The sequence below is a fragment of the Harpegnathos saltator genome, unplaced genomic scaffold, assembly GCF_003227715.2.
Source record: "Harpegnathos saltator strain DR-91 unplaced genomic scaffold, Hsal_v8.6 scaffold469, whole genome shotgun sequence".
Classification (NCBI taxonomy): domain Eukaryota; kingdom Metazoa; phylum Arthropoda; class Insecta; order Hymenoptera; family Formicidae; genus Harpegnathos; species Harpegnathos saltator.
In genome coordinates this window covers 472,117-497,069 of record NW_020230282.1, presented here as the reverse complement: position 1 = coordinate 497,069, position 24,953 = coordinate 472,117, and the positions used below count along the sequence as shown (strand labels likewise).

General features: G+C 41.1%; 4 protein-coding genes across 19 annotated transcripts; 2 read left to right on the top strand and 2 right to left on the bottom strand.

The window, feature by feature from the left end:
• Nucleotides 1-3,869: 3,869 nt before the first annotated feature.
• On the bottom strand, nt 3,870-8,939 carry MED26 (mediator complex subunit 26). 8 transcript variants are annotated; one of them, XM_011149790.3, is made up of 4 exons: nt 8,720-8,939; nt 6,425-6,499; nt 5,637-5,912; nt 3,870-5,308 (listed from the first exon to the last, which is right to left on the bottom strand). In XM_011149790.3, the coding sequence occupies exons 1-4, from the start codon at nt 8,780-8,782 to the stop codon at nt 4,001-4,003; spliced, it is 1,722 nt and encodes a 573-aa protein (XP_011148092.1). In that variant the 5' UTR covers nt 8,783-8,939; the 3' UTR covers nt 3,870-4,000. The 8 variants fall into 8 exon arrangements, with proteins under 8 accessions (XP_011148092.1, XP_011148097.1, XP_025157911.1 ...); XM_011149795.3 differs by lacking the exon at nt 8,720-8,939 and adding an exon at nt 8,231-8,428; XM_025302126.1 differs by lacking the exon at nt 8,720-8,939 and adding an exon at nt 8,094-8,386.
• Nucleotides 8,633-12,631, top strand: LOC105188381 (protein FAM192A). 8 transcript variants are annotated; one of them, XM_025302128.1, is made up of 6 exons: nt 8,633-8,756; nt 10,307-10,514; nt 10,830-10,928; nt 11,092-11,311; nt 11,415-11,482; nt 11,558-12,631. In XM_025302128.1, exons 2-6 carry the CDS (start codon nt 10,418-10,420, stop codon nt 11,851-11,853), a joined length of 780 nt encoding a protein of 259 aa, XP_025157913.1. In that variant the 5' UTR covers nt 8,633-8,756; nt 10,307-10,417; the 3' UTR covers nt 11,854-12,631. The 8 variants fall into 8 exon arrangements, with proteins under 8 accessions (XP_025157913.1, XP_019699300.1, XP_019699302.1 ...); XM_019843741.2 differs by lacking the exon at nt 8,633-8,756 and adding an exon at nt 8,936-9,372; XM_019843743.2 differs by lacking the exon at nt 8,633-8,756 and adding an exon at nt 8,936-9,521.
• Nucleotides 12,632-13,227: 596 nt separating this feature from the next.
• On the bottom strand, nt 13,228-19,893 carry LOC105188380 (serine-rich adhesin for platelets). The gene is made up of 7 exons (XM_011149785.3): nt 19,223-19,893; nt 18,311-18,565; nt 17,529-17,721; nt 17,169-17,382; nt 16,876-17,018; nt 15,180-16,628; nt 13,228-14,877 (listed from the first exon to the last, which is right to left on the bottom strand). Exons 1-7 carry the CDS (start codon nt 19,621-19,623, stop codon nt 13,642-13,644), a joined length of 3,891 nt encoding a protein of 1,296 aa, XP_011148087.1. The 5' UTR covers nt 19,624-19,893; the 3' UTR covers nt 13,228-13,641.
• A 1,077-nt stretch (nt 19,894-20,970) lies between these two features.
• LOC105188379 (uncharacterized) lies at nt 20,971-24,559 on the top strand. Of its 2 annotated transcripts, XM_025302105.1 has the most exons (6): nt 20,971-21,272; nt 21,340-21,586; nt 21,671-22,178; nt 22,784-23,020; nt 23,125-23,520; nt 23,674-24,559. In XM_025302105.1, exons 4-6 carry the CDS (start codon nt 22,787-22,789, stop codon nt 24,304-24,306), a joined length of 1,263 nt encoding a protein of 420 aa, XP_025157890.1. In that variant the 5' UTR covers nt 20,971-21,272; nt 21,340-21,586; nt 21,671-22,178; nt 22,784-22,786; the 3' UTR covers nt 24,307-24,559. The 2 variants fall into 2 exon arrangements, with proteins under 2 accessions (XP_025157890.1, XP_011148085.1); XM_011149783.3 differs by lacking the exon at nt 21,671-22,178 and having other exon boundaries at nt 20,971-21,586; nt 23,674-24,558.
• Nucleotides 24,560-24,953: the final 394 nt, after the last annotated feature.

Here is a 24,953-nt window from a genome sequence, read left to right as displayed (position 1 = left end):
GGACATTATTATTTTGATCATTTTGATTTCTTTGGTATTCATTGAATTATCCAGAACGCGCAATTGCCATGTTGAACGACTCAATTGTCGTGTGAAATGATTCGATTTTCACAAATTCATATAAAATTTTTCATTTTTCACTGATTCACAGAAGTCTTTCACTTTTTATTAGTTCACGCTAGGGAAAAGATTCATAATCGCTGCCCCGAGCTCAGATTTCTGTCATTAATAACTCGATAATTATTGCGAATCTCGCAAAATGGTATGGGACTTTTATGTTTGTCTCAACCCAATCTACCCTCACACTTCGGGTTGGCAGCTAATTACCGGACACTTCGTATGATCTTCATGATATTAATCATACACAATGTCAATTCTTTTTTTTTGCACATGTTAACATGTTAATTCATGTTATAAACGCGTAACAATGTGCGAGACCGTGCTTGTCGAGTACGCTATTATGGTTGTAGCACGCGGACATAAACCGCCTAAAAATGGATGTAGCACGGACTGCCACCACATGCAGGTTTTACCGCCGAAACCTGAATGTGGATGTAGCATCGCAGTTCCCTTCTCAAAATGGATGCAGATGGCGCCCTTTCCCAGTGCGGAAAGTCGGTGTAGTCGAAAACACCGTTTTGGCCGCTTTCACGTTCCTCTCTGCTACAAAAGCTCTGCTATAAAGATTTGAAGATGAATTTAAGATGAAATTAAATAAAAAAAGTTGTGTATGAATAAACTATAGTTCGCCCTTAATGCGCATTAATGCATCCAATCGGATTTGCCCTAAGGTAAATGTTATGCCGTGTCATTAATCGCTCCGAAATAGATTCGAACACGAGTCAGTAGAAAATGCTATTACCGGTCGCATTATACCGGTCGGAATTCGCAAGACAGCCGCTGGTAGCGTTTACGCATCTCCGATGATGTTTCACTGCCATCGGTCGACTGGTTGCGACTCCGCATCGCGTTGACAACGGAAAATCTTTGTTGACCTTTCGCTCCGGAAGATGGACTCACGTTCCTAAGGAACGATCCTTTCGGAAAAATGGTATATATGGTAATGTCAATGAATGCACATCACCTGGTAAACGGCCAAGTTGCTCCTTTATTATTTGAAGTAACAATGAGAAAAATGACACACAGTTTTTTACAGCTCTTGATGGTGCTTGTTCGGAAACTTATCTAACCAGCTCACCAACTCGAACTCGTTTGGCCGAGAAGATGCTCGAATCGCGTGTAGAATCATTTTAATATCGAACCAAATGTGTATCTTGTACGAGACGACGGGCCTGCGGAGACGAGTCTTTTTCGTTTCATCTGTCGCTTCTCGCAACTTTGCATTGTACACAAGACAGTATGGATATTACGTATATGTATATGTGACATATGTTTTAATAACTTCTTAAAAAACAACGACAGGAAGATCTCCACAAATTTCAAGATGCTGTGGAACAAAAGAAATGACATTCCGATGCACTTTGCAGGATACTCCGATACGTTTTACTTCGCGCAATATATATAAAAGATATCGACAAACATTTCGAGATTGCGAATCGAACCATCGTAAGACGCACACAGTTTGAAGGAAAATCGAAATCAGTGGTTTATCATTTTCGTAGATTTTCCGTGTAATTTCAGAGCGATTTCCAACTTATGGATATAATTGTCGAAGGTGTCTCTTAAAGTATGTACAAATTTATCCTTCGTGATAATTTTCAATTCACATGTTCTAGCCTCTTGAACATTGCATGCATAATCAAGCTTGTTTTTGAATAACCATTTCATATTTCAATTCCGAGAGGAGACAAATTTATAAAAAGAGAATTTGGAGGAATGACGAGAATCGCTTCGTTCGAATCGAAATTGAATTTGAATAAAATCGCAACGTCAAGTTCAATAGGGATCATCACGAGACAAGCCAGACGTATGCTTTTTTTTTCAGGATCTCGTTTTATTGCATCTTATTTAGTTCTGCGACACACTTTTTTTCGACAAATGTACATCCTGTATATTTGTTCAAGTTAAATTTTACACTTTTCTTTGTTCCAATATTGCACCGACAAAGATTTATTTTGTATCGCGCATCAATCGTCACGTGATTTATTCTTCTGTGGTAAATTATTTATTGGTCTCAACACATTACGCATGCAATGAACGGAAAAAAGTTTTCGAGTAGAAAATCTCTACGACGCACTTAGACAAATATATCTTTTGCTTAATTAAGGCCCCAGTGTATCTAACTTATTGGTAGCTTGAAGAAATCGCATTTGCATTTCCTACAATTTGCGCGACAAAATCTCTGTACAGTCTTGTGAAATCTTTCAAGATCGGCAAATTACTTAAAAATTCAGCAGCAGTCACTAGAATTTTTATTCGTTTATTCCTATTACACGCTGTCTGTCCGCAAGTTTTCCGAAACAATCCCTGATTCGTCCGCTTTTCGTACCGGTTCTTTCATCCCTTTTCATTCGTCTATAATGTTTCGGATGGTCGTAGTCAAGGAGAGAAAGTATAATTTACACGGTATATAATATAAAAAAAAAAAGGAAGGAAGAACAAGCTATTTTTTCCGCGCGTAGAGCCCAAGACACACTTTTCCGATTAATTAAAGCATTAATTTTCTTCTTTTTTTTTTTCAAACGGAATTATCGCAAATAATCAAATCTGATTTGTCGTAACGTACCGATAAACACTCAAAAGATCAAGCGGCACCTGTTATTATCATGTAAAAATAATGTGGCGTTCGCATTATCTCGCGCATATCAACTATCTCATCTAAGTGATTTGTATGTCACAATTAGCAACTCATTTCGCGTATATATACATATATATAATCATATATATGTGTATATATATATATATATATATGTATATATACACATATGATTATTATATACATGTATATTATACACATACACACACACACACACACACACACACACACACATATATATATATGATATATATATATATAATGTGATTTAAAAACTGATCGCATGAGGTGCCTGCATGTGCATGCGTCAAATCCGGAAACAGTTACGTATGATACATTTATAATTCAGTACTTTTTCGTTTCTCGCGTAGTGGTCTTTCGGCTTCTTCAACGCTAACACAGATAACGATGATGGAGATGGCGGTGATCGGTGGATAACAATACAACTGTGAAAAATAATAGTGGGAACGGAAGTAATGAGCAGTAGTGTGATAGTGGCGGCAAATTAATATACTAATAACAATAATATAATAATAATAATGTAATAATAATAATAACATGGGAGACATGGATGACTTGCGACGAGTAGCCACTGCAGTGCCTCTTCGTAGACTCCCCCTGCGGGACGGTCACAGGGCGAGCCTGATGGGCGCAAATCATTTAAATTATAATAGCAATAATAATAATAATAATAATAATCATCATCATAGTAATAACGATACCAGTAATATTGACAATGACGGTACGAAGGATGGATGATGGCCGTTCGTCGTGCAATTACACGCGATCGGCGTGATAACGGCTATATTAACGGGAATGATGATGATGACGATGACGACGACGACGACGATGATGATGATGATGATGATGATGGTGATGATGATGATGATGATGATGATGATGATGATGATAGTAGTAGTAGTAGTGGTGGTAGTGGTAATGGTGGTAGTGGTAGTGGTAGCGGTAGTGGTGGTGGTGATGGTGTTGATGATAATGATGATGATGGTAAAGAGGACGACGACGACGACAACGAGGATGGCGGTGCGACGCATCATGGTGTAAACGGAAATAAAGAGCGAAAATGATGTTGGGAATCGCAGTAGAAATGGTACGTTTTTTTTTTTCAGTAAGTCGACTCGATTTATTGATCGAGCGATTTAATAATTTTTGCAGGCATTTTCTTCACAAGTTTTCATTCGATTCAGAAGGGGAAAGGGAAGGCAGAGGGGGGAGGGGGGGCACGTGGAGAAACGGAAATAATAATAGGATAAGATAATAAAATTACTAATCGATAATAACATAAGGCAATATGTGGAGGGTCTCGCCCTGGTAACTGGGCCTCGCCAACATCTGATGCCACTCCTGAAACTCCGCACCGTCAGTCTGGTTGTTGTATACACTTTTTACACCACCCGTGTTCGATAATCCGACCGACACTTCGTTCCCTTGATTTGTCATCAGGCGTTGCTCGCCATCGTTGTCGTTTGTACACGCGGTCGACGGTAGCCTCGCCTGGTAGTTCCCATTAAGTCCTTCGACGCACTGCGTTTGTAACCTCTCTAGATCCTCAACGGTAGGCTCCCGCCGCGGCGAACACTCGACGCCATTCCGCTCGTCTGTGAGCTCGGCAGCCTCGCAATCACTCCAGTCTATCGACTTGAGATCTAGGGGTGGTAATTTCGCCAGTATCTCCTCGACCGTAAGTTCCCGCCGCGGAGATGATCGACACGTTGATGAGCCAGCGGCGACGTCCGTCCTGTCGTCGCGCGATCTCTCCTGACACGACTCTGGCGAACGTTCGCGACAGTTCTCCGTAGACTTGTAACCCCGTGATACCTGCGCTCTCGAGTCGGACGATGTCTCTGAGATCGGGCTCTTGCGGTGGCTCGAGTTCTTCTGTGAGCAACGCAGATACTTGGACACTTGTTCACTACTGTTGCCTCGCAAAATATCCTCCATACTGGGTGGCTCCGCGACGCCGCTTTGACTAGGTAGGACACTCGCGCCGACGGCACTGCTGCTGCAGTTGGCTCCACGTAGATCGGCCAGTAACTCCTGCGTAGTCTTCAGCTTCGGGTTCCTCGAGATACTGGCCAGCTTCTCCTTCACGCAGTCCTTCAACGGCGCCTGTCGTTTCGCAGACTTACTGCCTTTCTTACGGCCGCGTTTCTTCGGGCCCGTATCGTTCGCGGTTTCGAGCGAGGTCTCCGCGAAACGATCGGAGGAGATTCGTTCCTTCAGTGTAGGGCTAGGCACTTGCAAATTCAAACTACCACTTGTGTTCTCGCCGTTGTGCCGCTGTCTCTTGACAGCGGACTCCTCGACTTCGAACATCGACTGCGTGAACTCAAGCGGCGCTTGGTAATAATGGCGTTGGTCCTTGTTGTTATTCTCTTTTCGTAGCCGCTTGTTGGAACTGTGTGTACGCGGCACCGCCTCCGTTGTATGGTTTTGGCTCGAGGAACCGAACACCGGTGACACATTGGTAGAGCTTATCCTGTGATTGCTGGTCGATATAATTGACTGCTTGTTCAAGGGCGCGTTAGGAGATCTCGAATGGTCACTGTGCAGGGACAGCGCCGGACTGAGCACCTGTGGACGCAAATTTGTATACTTTGTACATTTAACAGCTCTTTGTAACACTTTTTCCTATGAAATTGATAAATATAAAGTATGTCCACAAGTAATGCAATTGACTTGAACATACACTCTTAAGCAAAGTATACGTTGAAGTATTATTTTGTTAGAATAATTTCTTTTTGCTTCACTGCTACGAGACGCTCTATGTATGCTTCAAACAAATTCCGTTTTTCTTTTTTAATACATTCTGTTGCTGACGAAGGATCTTTCACACCTTGTAATGTTACTCTTACTACTTGTATCTGATAACGGGTGATTTTTCCTAAAGAATAAAACTCACTCTGAGGGAAGTGGCATCTTTCAATAAGGGACTCTGAGGCTTGAGTCCGCGTAAAGCAGGACTGTGCGGTTTCAAACTCCTCAAGGCCGGACTGTGAGGTTTTGCACCGTTGAGAGCTGGCGGTGCTGTATCAGCCGGGGTAGGTTGTGGTGTGGAGTGCGCCGATGGTAAAACCATGTCACGCCATCGACGCACCAGATCCTTCGCACGCCTGGCCAAAGCATCGTTATCCGTCTTTCGACGGAGCTCGTTGATATGCTTGCCGAGCCTCGTAACCTGTTAAAAATTATTGCATTATGCACTTGTTCTCTCCGCATAAACGTATAAACTCGCTTAGCCAACTATTTGTCCATTAGAAGTATCTTTCGGATGTAAAGTATATCATAAATGTATTCAATAAGATGTGTGTCGATGTGTGTTATTTTACCAATAAAATATCTCATATAATTTATAATTAATAAAATATCTCATATAATTTATAATTAAACAGAAAGACCAATATGATTGTCTTTTGAATAGTGTTCATTGTTTTATCATTATATCATCCTACTGGCCCAAAGTAATGTCTTTTCTATTGCTTTATTTCAATTTTTGCTACAATGTATTCATATTTATGAATGTTAAGGGTATTATTATAATATACATATATACACATATATACGCAACAAAATAGAAGGAGCAATAACACATGCATTCTTATATACCATATTTTATATATATATACACATTTTTGTATAAAATAATTTATATTACAGTAGAACATTATAAATTCATGAACTTGATTTTACCTCCAACACCTCTTTGGTGATCGTCGTCTTTTCCAAAACCGAAATGATGTCAACAACAACTCCCATGTCGATGACCTAAGACAAAAATATGAAATTTTTAGAAATTATTATTTTAATATTATCATATCAATTTGTTGCAATTAATATATTAAGTGTATAGAGAAAAAAAAGGTATATTGTACAATAAGTATTTCAGTATATGACAAATAATTGATACATTTATAAAATGTTTTTAATGTAAAATAAACATATACAATTTAATAAGCAGCAACATTGTCTCCAATATTTAAACAAAGTTTCAAAAATTATAATTCCAAAATCCGAATCCCTTGGAATGCTATCATGTCGAAATTATTATAAAGAGAAATATTGGAGGTAGAGTAAAATTCCTGAGAAAGAAAACCACAACTTTAAATTGCAATTAAATATTCGACTTTTAACTTTGAGAATACGAAAATACGACTCGACAATTTCAAAGATTTCGAAAAATTCCCATAAAATGATTGTAAGAATAATAATATTTCGGGGCAGTGTATTTCTTCCATGGAAATTTCTGTATAAAATTCCATTTCCGTCGAATGAGAAAAATATGGAAGGAAAAAATTTCGAAAAAAATTTTCAATGAAAATAAATTTCAAACAAAATATCTCTTAAAATCTAGTTTTCGACATCATCACCTTCCGAATTTCGTTACTTTTTCGCATAACTTGCACATGTTCATCAAGAGAGAGAGAGAGAGAGAGAGAGAGAGAGAGAGAGAGAGAGAGAGAGAGAGAGAGAGAGATATGGAGGGGGAGGGGAGGGGGAAAGAGGGAAGAGAGACCATTAACGATAAAAATTAATAATCAACGTTTGTAACCAATAGTGTTATCCCGAAACAATGCGCATATATTTATGGCATGTAATATCTTAGGCGTCTCGTGTGCTAATTAAGAAACGATTAAATCCTATATAACCACGAGAGTTGCATCACACACGCAAACGATATCAGGTCCGTGCGACGATGTCTACGCAAACGAGCTCGTCGATACAATGGATGATCGAAACGCCACAAAAACATCAAACCGCATATATACGCCCCGGGAGACTGCGAAATCTGTCCGAACCGGCGGTTGTCGAATGCGGCCGTGCCTTTGAAACCCCAACGGAAGTTCCAACAGCACGGACGGATTGCAACCTGGCAGGGAAGGTTCGCCCGAAAAAGATATCGCAGATAACATTGGGCGATCTTCGAAGGAGAAGCCGATTGGGAGGAAGTCGCGATTGACAGGAAAGATAAGCAGCGAATTACGCGACCGGGGAATGAATCTTTCGGCACGTCATAATAATGATACGCAGATACAAGAGCGAAGGTCTAAGAGGAGGGAGAATGAAACGGGGGGGCCGCAAAATACGAGAAATACATACGGGATAGGTTTCGCAGGTCAAAGGTCATGGGTTATAGGTTACGGGTTACAGGGACAAGTCGCGCATCGGCTTCCACACCCATCGTCGGGTAGATCGTGGTCAGAAGGTTGAGGTTATGTAGCCAGGTAGTCGAAAACGCGCTTTCACGTATGACTCTCTTCCAACTTCACTCCTTTTCTCCCCTCTACCCGTCTTATCACTCTTTCTCTTTTTCTCTCTCTCTCTCTCTCTCCCTCTCTCTCTCTCTTTCCGCGACACATACACACGCACGACACCCATACACACGCATGCACGGCACATACATCACACGTACGCACACAAACGCGCATTGAGCGACATATCACGAAAGAGTGAGACAGCAAGACCAGGAAGAGCAGCACGTAGAGCACAAACTAATACCGCGTCTCACGTTGCACGTGCATGTAAAAGAGCCGAGAGCGGCACACGATGCACGTCACAGTGCGGCACGGAACTGCACGGCACAGTACGATGCAACGACGACGACGACAACGACGACGACCACGACGACAACGTCGTCGTCGTCGTCGTCGTCGTCGTCGTCGTCATCATCGTCGCCGTCGCCGACGACAGTCGCAGCCGCGCTGGCGGCAGCGGCGATACTCATACACGCGCGGTCCTCTCGCGGCCGCGGCTGCCGCGCTTGGCCCGCGCTGCTACACACATATATACGTACACGCGCTCCGCGCGGAGCAACACACACACACAAGCACGCCGCACAGCGAGGCACTCTCGCGCACGCCACTGGCACATAGGCAGCAATACGGCGTACGGGGGATCGAGAGTGGCCCGATAGCCGTTTGCGCGTACGGACACGGAGACGGCGCGGTGCATCTCGCCGCGCGACGCACCATACTCCGCCTTACTTACATTGTATTCCTTGTCAAGAGATTTTAACAATCTTTCGGTGAGCTCGGAGCAATATTTCTGCATCGGTGGGTCGCGCACGAGCGCGATATATTGTATTAGATTAAACGAAAAGAGAGTCCAGGCTCCACGCGTACACGGAGTGTCGCGAATGCGCGAGAGACACGAGGGACTCGCAATGGCGACTACCGAACTGTGCGCTCCACCGTCGTTCGCATGCCCTCCCTGCCTCCCGAGTGCCTCCTAGTAGCGGCCCATGCATCGTCCCTAACCCCCACGCTGCCTCGTTCAGTCGTCACTAGCGACACCCGTGGCGAACCGGAAACTGTCGAACCTGGCCGAACAGCCCTTCCATTTCATTCTCTCACTGTCCTTGCTGCCCTCGCTGCTCCCCGTCCCCGTCTCCGTCCCCGTCGCCGTTATTCGGCGTCTTGGAGTGTATTCATTCGCCGATGTTTCCATCAGTTCGCACTCGGTCCGCTCGACATTATTCGAGGCGACGTTACGCGCACGGGATTTCAGCTCGAATCGTTCGCTACGATCCGTCGTAGAACGAGCACGAGAGACAATTCGCGCTTGAGGATCTTCGGCTGGCTAGGGACGCCCGAGGATTACTCTTCATGCGTCCTACTCAATATGTTTGATCCCTAAATCTAGTAAGCGTTGAGGCATCCGGAGTCGTCGTGAAAACTGCTCGAATCTTGCTCGGTTAACTCGATAACTCGAGCCAAATGGGTTCTCTTTCGATGGAGAAGACAAGTTTTATCTCCGACCCGTTGTTTGGTAGCCTCAAGGACGAATAAAGGTCCGTTTCATCTGTTGACGAACTGTATCGTTTGACAATCGAAAGAATAATATAGTCTGATTCGTAAATTAAGTATTGAGTTGAGTATCACAATCCTGACTTGTCGATAAAAACACGGATAACTTGTGAAAAGGATAAAAAAATGAGTTGCTTTAAAATTACAGAAAGACAGAGAGAGAGAGAGAGAGAGAGAGAGAGAGAGAGAGAGAGAGGGAGGGATATATCAAAGCAATCTATATAATCCCTACGTTTATGCTCGAAAATCATGGTCGGTTCGATAGTGTCTATGTTAATGATCGAGCATTTTTCAAGCGCAATTGGACGTAAATCCTTTTCTCCAACGTAGGTTCGTGAGAATTTGAACTTTTTCGAATTTGAAGATATATATTGGATAGTTTTTCCTTTTAAGGCTTTATGACAAAGAGAGACATTTACGACCGACTACAATTGCAGTTGAGTGACCGTAGTAAATTTATCTATTGTACCGGAGAACCTTTCTTGTATTCGATACCTGAATATCGGTGCTGCCAACATCACGAACGAAATTCACGACTAACTAACCGTTCAAATATGTGTTTGTGAAAGTTTGTGAAAGCTCTCGAATATTTACTATTTTTATGTTGCCGAAAACAATCCAGTCGATATATGTAGCCAATAAATGTAATTCATCGTTGTCAAAAATATTATGAATAATCGTTAGCAATATGAAGTAATATTTAATACGACTCTCATCGATAGTGCATGCGTCATGAAACGCGTATGTGACGTACTTTAAAATCTTCCAGTAAAGTACTCCAGCACATGTACCTTTGCTTCCTTCTTGTCGAGGTGCTTGAGAAAAATATTTTTCAACGGTGTTGATAGTGTGTGTTTTGTTGGAACGAAGTACAGCAAAAATGAGCTCAGGCTTCATATCAGAGGCAGAAATTGCCGAACAACGACGAATGCGGCAAGAGGAATGGGAGCGTGTGCGAACAGCAGATCAACCTTTAGGTTAATATTCTTTACTTTGTTTTCCATTCTTCTGCAAAACATTCAAATTTAATCATTCAGATTATATCAGACTTATTGTCAGCGACTGTTGCATGGAGTTTTCTAAACTTTTGAATGAAAACTTTAGATGTAATTATAGCTTTGTGTTTATATTGAAAATTGTGCAAATCATTAACATATACAATAGTTGTGAATATTTTGTCGGCAATTCATAAATTTAAAATTGTTACTAAACTTGAAAGTTGAATGTTCTCTAAGTATTTGCAAATTATTGGACATTTGAAATTTATCTCACATTTGTATAATGAATTATAGAAGCTCCTGAGGAAGTTTATGATCCCAGATCATTATATGAAAGGTTACAAGAACAGAAAAATAAAAGAGACATAGAATATGAAGAAGCTCATAAATTAAGTAAGTTGTAAAGCATATAGAAAATCTAGTTTGTTTTATAATTGTGATACATGTGGAATGTATATGTAGAACTTGGTTTTATCAAAATTTATATGCAAATATGATTGCTAGCTATATGTATTCAAAGTGTAAATTTTGCTTTGCGAACAATAATTTTTTTCAGAAAATATGATTAAAGGCTTAGATGATGATGAAGTAGAATTTCTGGACCTGGTTGATAGAACCAAATTGGAAGAAGAACGTAAAAAGAATTTAGAGGAGGAAAAAGAAATGCGTGACTTTAAAGATGCAGTTGCTTTGCTTCAAGAGAAGAAGTTAAGTGAAAAATTAAAACAAGAGTTGAAGAATCCAGCTGCTAGCAGTAAAAATACTTTCTGTGGAAGGTAATACAAAATTTAGATGATAATTCTTTACAGCAATTGATTTTTACTTTTTCATTTTCTCTCTCTCTCTCTCTCTCTCTAACAAACTTAAATTTTTTTTCAGTAGCCGTCCTTCACAGTTAAAGCTACTGGCAGGTGTTATAGTAAAACGGTCTGACAAGCAAAAACAAAGTAAGATAGAAACAAGTAGCAGAATTGAAATATTATATACAATATATTTTGTGTTGATATAATGTTATATTTCAGTAGAAGAAACATCTAAGGGAATTAAAAGGAAATTATCCACATCTGACAATGATATAGACACTACAAAGAAGGAAGAAATAGATACATCTTGCGAGCAAGCAAAAAATATGCCAAAACGAGTAAATAGCGATTGTGGACTCAAATGCATTGGTATATTACCTGGTCTTGGTACATACGAAGATTCTAGTGACAGTGACTGCAGTTCTGATACAGATGAAGAAACAGAACCATGTCCTTGTAAATATGATATGTTAGGTCGAAGAATAAAACAATCGAAAGATAAGGAGAAAAGCTAAACAATATACACAACGGTAATTTACTTTTTCCATATTCACAAATATTGTCTTGCTCTTGTGTGTATATGAATATGATAATGTTTTTGAATATGGCATTAGGAAATTATCATAATATTGTGATTGATTGTATTTCAAATATGAATATATGTATTTCTATTAGATTTAGCCAATATATGCATAATATTAATCTACATTTTACATAACATGCAAATTTACAAGATTACATCAAACACCATCTCATTTTAATATGAAGTGCAAGTTTCATTATATGTTATTGTACTATTATTTCCAAAGTTACCAGATATCATTTATCATGAGTTTTTTTTTTTGACTAATTTAGAATTTTGACATTTATCTTATGAAACAAAGTGTGGAGATACTTGTAATTTCTATCAATTAATAGGAAAAAATAAGAGGTAAATTAAAACTTTTATTACAAAAGTAGACGACAAAATTATATCTCTTCAGTCAGTATCTCAGTGTCTGAAGTAAATTAGAAATAAAATATAATTTGGAACTGTACAAAGAGTGATATAGAAAATATTATATATATATATATAACTTCGTGATTAAAAAAATGAATATTCCACGCAAACGTTAGTCTTCTTATCATTAATCTATTTTGTCATAGTTCCTCACTTTTAATGTACACATATATATATATATATATATATATATATATACACACATTTGGCTGGTTGTAGATATAATAGATTGATGTAAAAGAGTTGGAATATTAGATTGATCGACCAAATAAATGATTATAAACAAAATCATACATATACGTATATTGTATTGTTGTTTCCTGTAAAATAAATTTTAATAAATATATGGGTCTTAAAAAATATGAATAAAAAGATCTGATTTACTCTATAATGAAAAAGTGGTTATATTTTAGAAAGCATCAGATTTTGGATCTATATTAACAATTTTTTCTTAATTTTTAAGTATAAAATACATTTGTAAATTTTGCAACAAAACTGGGATTACTTTGATATATAATAATAAACAGTGATTTGTATCTGATATATCATTGAGTTATTTTACTTCGAAATAAAGATTCGTCTACCTTGCAGTTGAGTCATACTACGATCCCAATTCTTAAAATGATAGCGACTCGTAGCGGAGATTTTTGAAACTAATCAAAATAACGGATCTGATATAAAGGGTCTTTTATAATTTTGCACTAAATCGCGCATCATTTATACTTCAAGTAAAATATACATCGGAAACTTGCGGAACAAAATGACACAATGTGTAAAGACACATGTATACATGTATATTCATACACATATCATATATGTTTATATAATCATTAATAATTTAAGAACATATTAACTTTGTAAAAATCTTGCAATTTTAAAATTTCGTATATATTTCAATACTACCCTTTATTGCGATAAAGATGAAACAGTCATTGATACAGCCTGAATAGTAAATTGCATATTTCAAAATATTTACTATAAGCTGAAATCATTTCCTTTACAAAGAATCTATACACAATCAGTAGTAAAAAATAATAACTAAAATACTTGAAACTGTCGTACGATTAAATTACATCGCAATAGACTCGGCAAAACTATCCGAGGTATCCTATATCTTAAAACCAGATAATTTTTCAGTACTTATTAAAATTCACTTATACATTCTGTTGCTAATTCTCTACTCTAAAAATGTTCTATTAGATAATACAATCGTGTGTGAGAGCCACTGGACCAAAACAACAGTCTACACTTTTGCCACACCTTTCGACGTGCGAATGTAAAATTGCATCGGGGGAATATTCTCTCAGCGATTAGGCTCAGTGACGTCGTTGAACAGCGGTGTCAACGAGTCCACATCTTGCAGGCCGTCAAAATTACCGAGAGGATCCAGATCGTCGGTCTCCGTGTCGGCTTCTTCGAGAAAGCTTGCTTCCAGTAAGTCTGCCACGTTTCTGCAGAGACTACTGGAAGAAGAGGAGACAACGGCGACGACAGCGTCAACGTCATCGGCGTCGGCAACAGTGGCGGTTGCGGAAGTGGCGGTGGTGGCGATGGAGGTGTTGGTGCTGGTGATGATGATAGTAGTGTTGGTCGTGGCGGTCGTAGTTGAGGTGGTGCTGATGGTAGTGGTGGCGGTGTTTGTGGAGGTGGTGTTGTTGTTGTTGTTAGCGGTAGTGTTGACATCGCCCTGTAAGCTCAAAGAATTCAGGGTGGGACTGGAGAGTATCGGCTCGCCAGGATCCTGATACACATCTTGAGACTGCATCGTATGTAGTGGAGTCGATGGGTACGACCTGGAGCCGTTACTGTCCTCGGTGTATGACGGGGTGAATGCTGACACCGCTGCCGGCAGTGGAGTGTTCGGGTAGGATCGTGATTGAATAATTTTTTGCAGCGTACCACCAGCGTCAGTGAGAATACTCGACGCGTCCAGCATGTCTTCCTCCGACAGATTTAGAGTCGCGTTCGGCAAAACGTCCAAAACGATCGCACTATTCAACGACTCCTCCGTTGTCTGCTCCGGCAGTATCTGCAAACCCGGCTGGTCCTCTTCGTCCAAGATTGTCAGGATGTTACTGATATTCTCCGAAGTGATTCCTTTGTCAGTCATCAAGAACTGCTGCTCCGACATAAAGTTGGTGTCGTCCAACAAATACGCTCCTTCTTGTCCGATGGAGGAGCCAAAGTCGTTGTATTCGCTTGGCACTGGCGTGGGTGCGACGGAACTGCTGGTCGACGGATTGAAACTCTGACTCTGCACCGTCGACAAGCAATAATGCGTGGAGATCGGAGACATCAGAGACGCAGGATTCACCATCCTGTGCAACGGCACTGACTGAGACCTACAGAACAATTGTTCGTTGCTCAAGTTTCTGCCGGAGTGTAGGAGTTCCGTGATCTCTTGGTCGGGCGGAGGTGGCTGACCCTTTTGGTACACATTCTTGATCTCCTGTAGATTCTCTTGACTCGGGTAATTGATCAACAGCTGTTTCTGAGGCATCAGATCCAAAAATGTGCACGGGGTTACCTTTGGCAGAACCTGCAGCAAATAATAATACAAATATGATCATCTTGCAAAGAGTGTTCTTCGCCAAAGAAAACGCGTGTATAGAAATAAGTGTATATCTTCGTTTTAGCTGTTGTACACCATATATTTCAGTCATATATAAAAATCAGTTAATTAAATACATATATCAGTCCAAACATAATCCAAAGTCTATGAAAATCTTGGGAAAATATTCTCAAATTATTCTCATTCTTTCAACATTTATCAGAGACATTCCTAAGAGAATCGCTCACCTCTCTCGTGTAAAATTGTGTACAATTGATTTTGGCCCTTACCTCCGATGACTTGATGGTTGCCACAGAGGCATGTCGCGAAAGCGCAGCTTCCGTGCCACTAGAAGTCGGTACGATGAAAGTATCGGTGCCTTTGTTGGTGTACGGTACGCCACAAGAGATGGAGCGAGCGAGCATCTTCTGGCCGCGCGATCTTGAGCTGCTGGCTTGCAGATTACTGCGCGACCTTGGTACCGGAGTGTTGCGCGGTGACACGAACGGACTCGCGTTCGCCGAGCTCGATTTAGACGCGCGGCCATTGATCGGAGAATGCGGCCCGGGCGAGATCGGCGTGAAGTTGAATATCCTGCGTCGCGTATTCGGGCTCTGTGGCACGGTGTTGACGACCGGCGCCGTCGTCTCTTGGACATGCTCGATGACGTTAGTTTCGAAGCTGACGCGACGACGCGTGCTGGCCGGGTTAGGATGATTGAGAAGCGTCGGTAGTATGATATTATGTTTCTGCGAAGGATCTCGCTTCTCGATGCTGGCGATGCTCTGCCGAACAACGGTCGTAGGTAGCAGGTCGGCGGCGACAACGGGCGCTTTTAGATTCTGCTGCAGCATCAGTCGCAGCTGCGACACTTTGTCCGATCGAGAGACCTGCTCAGCATCCGAACTGACCACGCCGGTCTCCACATCGGAGCTGGACGAGCTGCTCTGTTGGAAATACTGCAGCAGCTCCTCCTCCTGCTCCTGCGAATTGTTCCCGCCGTTCAGATAATCGTCCAGGGCATCCGTGTCGATGCCGCGGAGCTTCTCGCCTTTCAAGACCGGCGCGTCCTGTAAAAGGCGGATCTGGTCCTTCGTGAGGAGTCCTGAGGACGTGTCCACCGTACTCACGGCGGAACAGCTCCTCAACGAGTCGATATCACAGTTTTTCGCAGGCTGGCTATTATCCGCAGCTTCACCGACCGCTTTGCACTTGATCAATTTCGTATTGCCGGCCAGTATCACTGATATCTTGCCGGCGCGTTGGATGGACGTTAACTTGGGTAGTAAAACATTGGAATGCTCTGGGCTCTCGTCTGTGAGCTTCGTTTGCTTCTCAGGGCTGGGCTCCTGCTGTGCTACGATTGGATTATTGGCACGTTTCCTAGAATGTTTACCTTTGACGTCGCGCTGCACGTTCGCTACTATTCTAGAGTTGCTATTACTCTGTCCGTCTTCGCCTGATTGTACCACTACATTATCACAGTTAGACTCCAGGGAGACATTGCAGGACTGCTGCTGCTGCTGCTGTTGCTGTTGCTGTTGCTGCTGTTGGTTGCAAGTTTTCGATACTTTCTTTTGCCGGTTGTAAACTATAGCGGATAGGTTTAACTTTGCCAGGGAGTTTTGCGCGGCCACTGTTGTTGCTGATACGTTTGTACCTTGAGGTGACTGGTTAGACTTGACTTTCTTGCATCCTTTAGTGATATTTCCTTTACCGTCGACAGTTTTTTCTTTATTCTACGAGATGGAAATTATACGCTGAATAAAAATGATGAATATTATTTTGACTAAGTGTTACCGAATTAAAAATATTTTGTACTCTATCCTTTAGTTACACTATTGGAGAAAACGATTGATATATGTGGATTTGATTGATGAAAAAGTATTAAAGGTATATGGCAAAGTAAAATCCAAAGGTTAAATTAAATTAAAATTGTTTTATCGTCCAAGTTGATACGAGAAAGAGAGAGAATATACGATATACCTGTACAATAGTGTCCAGATGACGATGCTTCTGATCCCTTATATGTTCTCGTTGCTGAAGCTTACGTTGCAACTGCAATTGAGCCTCCCGGAGTTTCGCAGGTTTACTACTTGTAGGCGTAGTTGGTAGATCAGAAGTTGGCTCTAAACAATTAATCCGATATGATAATAATATATTTGATACACACGATATATCTTTTTCTTTCAGTATAACCGAACTGACTGAATTGAAAGACAATGCACGAAAGAGTTACTTGTTTCGCAGAGTTAATTTAACGAACTTAAAGTACTAACCTTTATTAGATAAAGCTTTAGGCTCAACTGAGGCGGACAAAATGCACACAGCAGCCAGAGATCGAATATCGACGCAAAGGTTATCAACAAGATGCCGCGCTAAGGCACTCAAGTTTGGAAATTTCAGGCCTAACAAGTTTTCTGCCCATTCTCTTATCAAGGTGGATGCAGCGCCTAACATTTCTTCGGTAATGTTTTCCTCCGAGTGCTCTTCCTAAATAGGACAATAGACGATGTGTTTATTTCATATAAATGTGATCAACGTAATTGTCTTTTCCTGAGAAAGTAGAAAAGAATTTTTTATGACAAAATATATTAAATGGAAGTTATATAATATATCTGTGCTTATATGCTGCTCACAGTTTGAGGGCCAGATATCTTTGGCAGTGTCGGAGGGTCCAATTTAATTCGCTTGCGCATTCCCGCATAGCAGTAGCGAGAGTTGCCCCGCGTGCCCAGTCTACGAGGACGTACTCGCGGATATACTTGTTTCATAACTTTTCCAAAGTCCGCCGTTGATAATGGTTTCATAGAATTTCTTATACAATAGACACTGGAAGGAGAAAATTAGATGCAATTTGCCTCAAAGAAATGTTTACAAAATTTTTTTTCGAAAGACTATTAGATAACGTAGATGTGTGTATCATTTCTGTATCACGTCAATGAAGACAAATTCAAATAAGTGTAATTTCTCGCAAACATTTGATTGGTTCAAGGCAGCAGTAGTATAAATAGCTAATAAAGTCATATTTTATTTATCAGTTTCTTCAACAGATATGTGACGCAACAGTTAAAGAAGAATATATTAAAAGCGCTCATGAAAACAAATAGAAGATATACATGTATTTTTATGTATCCATCTACGTGTGTACGTTAAATATAGAATATTTTAGTAGAAATAGATAATCTTGTAAAAATATCCAGATCAGGTGAAATGACATATACATTTAAAGGGAAAAGTATGTTTGAAAAATAACTTCTGCACTACACCCCGCAGATTCAATAATATTTGAATTATAGTACCATATATCTTATTTATTTCTTATCTAAGGTGAAATTGATTTCAAGTTTATCAGGGAATATATTAATGAAAACATGCTTGTTTATGTGTATGTGCAGCATGTATACAATAGACAACTTACTTATACTCGTCATAGACTTCCTGTTTCGGCAAGGAGACATCTGGATCTTCTTCTAGATGTGTCTTGATCCACATAATGGTCTGATGAATTTCATAACGATTTCCTAATGGATTTAATGGCTGCCTCAGTGGATCGATGGTTCCACTTGGATTTGTCAGCAATAATGGAAGTTTCAGGTACAATAATAATTTTTCTTCTGTCTTGAGTCGTTCCATCTGTGAGAAAATCTCCTGCACGCGCACCTTGGATTCTTCGCTATAATTCAAATAACTTTTCTATATTATTGAATCCTATCATTACAAATAACAGCTCTCATCAATTATTCAAGGACAGTAATTTTATATTATTTTAATTAATTAAGGATAAAAGTGTATATAATATTTGATATAAAATTTACTACGAATATACACACATACAGACTACAAAACAACCGATTATGTTGTATTATAAATATATTTCTTTTATATAATATTAATCAGTGTGAAATTTTTACTAGAACTATTTATTGTTCTATTTGATAGAAAAGCAAATAATATTGAACATAATAAAAAAATTTGAATATTTTACTGCAAAATATTAAGGAAATCAAGTTAAATATATAATGAAAAATTACTATAATTGAACTAGAACTGACCAATATCCTGAATGTCAAACAAGTATTACAGCGAAAACTGTAGCAGATCAACACATCATCAACAATCATAAGAATACTTCCAAGTGATATAACAATGTGCAACTTGCATATATCACAAGATAGATAAGATAATTTAACATTAATTTGTTGAGAAGAAAATTTGTATTGTCGGACTTTATATATCGGACATGAAGACGAGGTAGCAACACCTGATGTGCAACACCAAAATAAAAAAAAGGATCGTGACGAATTAGAGTCGGAATGAAAATCGACTTAACCTGATGCCATCCTCGATCATGATCCGAATCTTGTCCTGCTTGGAAGTGCTATGGTTGGCCAGCGTCGCGAATTTCGTCGCAACGATGTCTTGCAGCGGACCATTATCCTCATGAAAGCCATTCGAAACGAACCTGCCGGCCGGCACCGTCGACGGCGGTGGTGGTGGTGGCGGCGGCGGCGGTGGCGACGGCGGTAGCAGAGAAGACTGCTGTCGCTTCTCGACGACGGCGGTGGCAGCGACGACGGTGGCGGCTGTGGTCGAGGCGGAGACGGTGTCGCCATTCTCCACGCAAATGTCATTGTACTCTTTTTTAATCCGTTTGCCATCGAACGCGCTCTCCTCTTCGCTCCTGACGGCTGTTTTGCAGGACTTCGTCTGATCATGACTGTCAGTACTCATCGTAGCCCAAACCTCCCCGTACCGCCCGTCCCGCCTCGATCGTAGCTCACGTATGCGGAAACGTATCGCCTCCCGATGCACCACAGGGTGTTACCATCTTGTCATGCTTGTCTGCCGGATCACACCTTAACGTTCTGGCATTAGCGCCATTACTCGTCGAGATGTTCGGCTCGCGCGAGAAGCCTGCCACACGACTCGCCGGAACACATATGATACACAGCGACGCGCGGGTGCGGGCGCGGGCGCGGGCGCGGACCCGTCATAATAACGGCACCGCGCACGGTAGCTAGTGTCGATCCGAGCGCTCGGATCGCCGGGAGCACCGTGAACCAAATGAAGACTAGCTGGTGAACAAGGAGTGTGCTTGAACATCCCTAGCCAGCCTAGATGCAGTAACTACCTAGATCTTTCACTTAACTCTCCTATTGAATTCGTATAATCCACCGATTAACCGACAGGATCATTGACAGAACAATTTCTAGTTGTACAATCTGTTATTAATTTCAGAGAAGACAATTGATCGTTCTTTTCATATTGACAAAATAAAGAAGCACGCTTGTCCGATTTCCTAGCTTTGACGTCACTGAACTTGACCAATTAAACGCGTCGTATCTGGAAATAAGCCACAGGCCCTCTCCCGCCGATGCGTTCAACTTTGCAACACTGCGCGAACCTAAGCGATGTTGAAATTTATCTTGTTGTTGTGAGTTAAATTTTAGAATTTACTGAGCTTCACATTTGAATGCCGAAGGAAGAGAAGTAAATGCAATTACAGGTATTTAATAGACGCACAGAATTGGCACATGTAAGTTTAACCAGTAGTTTTGCAAAATTTCGCGCACAAATGACTAAGCTAAACTTTTCTACATGTACATCTACTTTAGTGTGTATAGAGTGAGTTAGCTATAATTTTTATGCGAACAATGGCAACGTATGAACCAACTGTCACTCACTCAGAGCGACGACTTTTCTGTCAGCTAACATTCTTAATTATATAATTGTCTGTGAGGGCTGGGGGAGATGGGGGGGGGAAATGTGGTAACATAAATGTTTATTTACCCCTTTCTATAGGGTTATATGCAAGATTGCTTATTCATGTATTTTGGATATTTCAGAATATACTTACTTAAGAATATCAAGAAAACATGCTTTCCTTGGAGGATGAAAGTTGCTTGATGGACAAAGTTTTCTCAACTGAAAGGATTGAGTTGAGTTATGAAAGAAAGAAATTTCATCAAAAGATCTGGCTCAAGCAACTAAAACTTTATAGAAAAAAATGATAGAATGCAAATGTTGGTAAATATAAATTAACATCTTATTGTTTTATATGATACATGTATGTTATATATATTGTACATGTAAGGACTATTGCCAAATCATGAAGAAAATATTTGTATCGAGATAAAACTGCATTGAGTGATATAACAGCTGATAATAAGTATCAAGCAGAGCTTGGTCTGCCCTTTGTGAAGAAATTCTGAAGTTACAATTTATTTTTTATCAATGGAAGTAGATGCCACAAAATTCAAGTAACATATATTTTATTGGCCCATATGTTGAAGCTTGCTGGTAAAGCTTGCTTGTGCCTGCCCGTTTCCGTTGATTGCAATCCAGTACAATAGCCTGTCCTAGATTCTGCAAAGCGTTAGGTGAGGTTTGTCTTACCTTTTACCTCATATCTCTTCGTCGTGTGGTAGCTGCACGCAACGTTTGCAGAGAGAAAAGAATGATTCGTATCGCCGCGGTGCGTGTCTGAGCGGTGCGAGTGGCAGCGAGCACTTTCATTGTTCTTCGATCTGCCTCGGAGCAAAGGTGCGAGTGCGATCTCGCGCACTTCACCACAAGCACCGATTTGGCGTATCCGTTATCATCGTTGTCGTCGACTTCGCTATCGTCACCGTCATCATTGCTGTCATCTTCGAAAGACAAGAACGATTTATTAACTACGTCGCGTGAACAAAGTGTAAGTGAACATTATTAATTATAAATAATGAATTTTTACGAATTCAAGGATCTATATAATATATAAATTTAAATATTTCCGTAGAGGAAAGAGAATACGTGTGGTGTCAGTAAGAGAACTAAAATAACGCGAAATGTTTCGTGATGAGAAACACCGTTCGACGGTGCGGTGTTTCGTAAACGCGCAAATTTACCGTTGCATCAACGTGAATGGAAGTGATGAAAGAAGAGAAGATGCCAGGGAAGATTTGTTCGATTGTTGCGCAAATACCTATTGAGAACGCCGAAAATGATTAACGGAGCGCGAGAACGCATTGGCGAGATAAATGGATTCGGGATTCTCCATTAGCATACAAAAGCAAATAATGCAATTTCACAGCATCTCGCGCAATTTGACTCATCCGTACGAGTTGTAACTACCACTGGCGGTGCAACTCGCAGGATCCATCGTTTTGCACATTATCGCCACGGAATGAGTCACTGGCAGACTAAAAATAAAAAAAAATTAAATCTCATGTCGCGTACTGTGAATTTCTCGATCTAGATCTTTTGGCAATGCAGTTCAGCCGTATACCGAAATTGTATCAGTCAAGGTACATTTATTTGATGAAATTGACAATATTCTTCTTCAATCCCGTCGAAAGTTCAATCTTTATTGTTGTTCCGCGAAATTGCATTCCGCGCGTTAACAACGACGCTATTAGATTTGTATCGCTTCGTTGTGCTACAATTAACGTTAATGAGCAGCCGAAAAGAAATCTCACTTCCTAGTTTCACACAATCCGATCGGCGCTGACAACAGGCGGAATGGAGACGCTTTCATGCTCTGTTTCAGCCGCCTGAATTCACCGAGTTTCTACAGGATATGCCTTGGGAGATATTTTAATGGCAGGGCATAGGCGTAAACCGTAATACCTCCTTCGCGTCGCTCCGAGTGCAGAATTTCATTGCGTGCTGTTAATTAAAAATAGCGCCTCGTCAATCAAGGCACAACGTGACATTAATGAGCGCTACCATTGCGCAGTTCCTTTCGCGTGTTTCCTTCCTCTATCATTCTTGCGTCATTAACGATCGTTTGTGTGAAATTAGAAATCTCCCCTGCAGCTTAACGCACCTTTGATTGTTGATTGCGAATTTTCTCTTTGCTTTTTGCACGAATAATGAGATAGATAGTAACGCGCAGGTCTCTATCACGCAGGTGATGCAGTTCAGACAGCCGGCGATATGGTCGTTGATCTTCCTGCCGATTGGTCTTGCGTATGCCGGTATCAGCAATTGGGATGCGTGCAGCGGCAGACTGGAGCACGCTCTAGACGCCCTCCACAGGGACTCCAGCAGGAAAAACAAGCTGGACGAAGAGGAGACTGGAATGTCGTATCAGCGTGAACTGCGTTCCGCTCCTCTAGAAATGTCCGTCTCCCGTATGGCTGTGAAGGTAACTACATCCGTCCAACCACATCTTCAACTTCTATACAGACGTGATCAACGGACGAAACGAATAATGCGGATGACGTAGGTGACTTGGGTGACTTTTCGCAGCTGCCCGAGAATACGAAGGAGCCCGCGAGTCATTGGGCACGGGTGGAACGATGCGTCTTCGAGCCCGAGCGGAGTTCCCTGAGGACGCGCGTCGTCTTCAACGACTTGTCGGTGTCGGGAATTGTGTCTCTGATGCCGAGGGATCGTCGCCCTCCGATCCGAATGTTGCCGAATGCCGAGTCTTGCAGAATGACGCTGCGACTGAGACGCGCGGGAATAGACTTCCTCACCAGTCCGATCGCGCGCGGACGCGGCCAGATGCGCATACGCACGGAGTCCAGTTTCTTGGAGCCGAGGTTCGCCTCAATATACGCGTACGGTTGTCACCCCACGCGTCTCGACAAGCAGATCAAACGGCAGGACAAATGGCCTCCATATCATTTGGCTAATGACAAAGTAAACCAATATTTCTTGCAATAACAGTGGTCGACTTTTGAAAATTACTCGTCGAAAGACTTTGCCTTAAAGGCAAAAATCGCACGACTTCAAGAGCAAAAATGCAATTATAGCGATAGGTATCTTTCGTTTGATATTTTTCCCAATACGTAGGTAACTTCGTCGACGCCTCCATTGACCTCCGTGAGCGACAAGTACGACGCGGCGGAACCGAGACAGCTAGTGGGCATCACCGAAGAGGTGGACGTTGTCGTGCCTAACGAGAGCCGATATCCGCATTATTCACGCACTCCGAAAACGAATTTCGGCGTATGGAGGAAAAATTCTTGGATCACCAAGTCACCGTTACGCCGGAGACGTTCAACGATACGACAACGGTTCACGCGTGCCGCCCAAACGATGGCCGTCGCGCCGCAAGATTTTACACGCTCCCTTGTGAATGAGCGCGATGAAGAGATAACTCCTTCTTCGGTAAAGAAGGAGCCTGTGAACTTGGTCGAGATATTCAATTTAACCGACAGCTTACAGAACGAGGATCCATCGCGAAACATCTCGCGGGAGGTAAGGGAACTCGTGCTGAACGACAATCTCGAAAATTTATTTCCCGTAGACTCGGAAGACCCAAGCAGAAGTTGGCAGTCGAAGGAGCATATCACGCGCGAAATGGAAGACGTGTTTTTACAAGGCGCTAGCCAAGCGTTAACCAAGTACATCGAGCGCCAGTTACATCCGGCGATAAAAGAGACACTGATGTTGTCTATGGGTTACACCATCAGCTATGGATAGGGGAGGGGGAGGGGGAAGCGAGGAGTTCGGCTGCTCCAAGGCGAGTTTGTAACTACGTATATATTCCGACGTTAGAACGGCCGACCGATCGATATAAAAAGATAAACGTATTGTCCTCTTTCCTGCCTGAGAAATTCTGACTGTGTCGTTCGTCATCGAAGAAAAATCATTATTTTATATTTTTCTCTTCTATCTTTGCTTCGTGGTACATCTATCAACATTTTAGTCAAAAAAACGCGTCATATTTCTTATTGATTTGAATTCTCTTTCGCTTCACAGTTCATTCCATAATGAATTTTCAGTTTCTTCTCTTTACACTTGAGCGGATTGTGTCTCAAAATACGTAGTAGTAGATAACTCCATTTTCTCTCTCTATCTATCTCTCTTTTTCATTTTCTATTTCCATCTCAATTTTTGCTTAAGTTCTTATTCAATTGCGTACAAAGCTGAAGAGCAGCGTTGAAGCACTTGCTCGGCTCATTTGTAATTACATGTATTTTGAAAGTAGTGGTTATACATAGACATTACATGTGTTATCGAAATACCCGACGTACTCTAATTGTACAATCAAAAATATATCATGTACAAATAAAAATAATTTATATCATTTAACAATGGTTATGATAGACATGCATCTAGAAAATTAT

Bases quoted from the DNA above. Each gene is read 5' to 3' on its own strand.
- MED26 (XM_011149790.3), bottom strand. From the start codon at position 8,782: ATGCAGAAATATTGCTCCGAGCTCACCGAAAGATTGTTAAAATCTCTT. The intron at 6,500-8,719 runs GTAAGTAAGGCG...TTTTTGTCTTAG, and splicing joins CTCTTGACAAGGAATACAAT to GTCATCGACATGGGAGTTGT. The intron at 5,913-6,424 runs GTAAAATCAAGT...AATTTTTAACAG, and splicing joins TCACCAAAGAGGTGTTGGAG to GTTACGAGGCTCGGCAAGCA.
- LOC105188381 (XM_025302128.1), top strand. From the start codon at position 10,418: ATGAGCTCAGGCTTCATATCAGAGGCAGAAATTGCCGAACAACGACGA. The intron at 11,312-11,414 runs GTAATACAAAAT...ATTTTTTTTCAG, and splicing joins AAAAATACTTTCTGTGGAAG to TAGCCGTCCTTCACAGTTAA. The intron at 11,483-11,557 runs GTAAGATAGAAA...GTTATATTTCAG, and splicing joins GTCTGACAAGCAAAAACAAA to TAGAAGAAACATCTAAGGGA.
- LOC105188380 (XM_011149785.3), bottom strand. From the start codon at position 19,623: ATGAGTACTGACAGTCATGATCAGACGAAGTCCTGCAAAACAGCCGTC. The intron at 17,722-18,310 runs GTAAGTTGTCTA...TTCTCCTTCCAG, and splicing joins GAAGTCTATGACGAGTATAA to TGTCTATTGTATAAGAAATT. The intron at 14,878-15,179 runs GTAAGGGCCAAA...TATTTGCTGCAG, and splicing joins CAACCATCAAGTCATCGGAG to GTTCTGCCAAAGGTAACCCC.
- LOC105188379 (XM_025302105.1), top strand. From the start codon at position 22,787: ATGCAGTTCAGACAGCCGGCGATATGGTCGTTGATCTTCCTGCCGATT. The intron at 23,021-23,124 runs GTAACTACATCC...GACTTTTCGCAG, and splicing joins TCTCCCGTATGGCTGTGAAG to CTGCCCGAGAATACGAAGGA. The intron at 23,521-23,673 runs GTAAACCAATAT...CCCAATACGTAG, and splicing joins ATCATTTGGCTAATGACAAA to GTAACTTCGTCGACGCCTCC.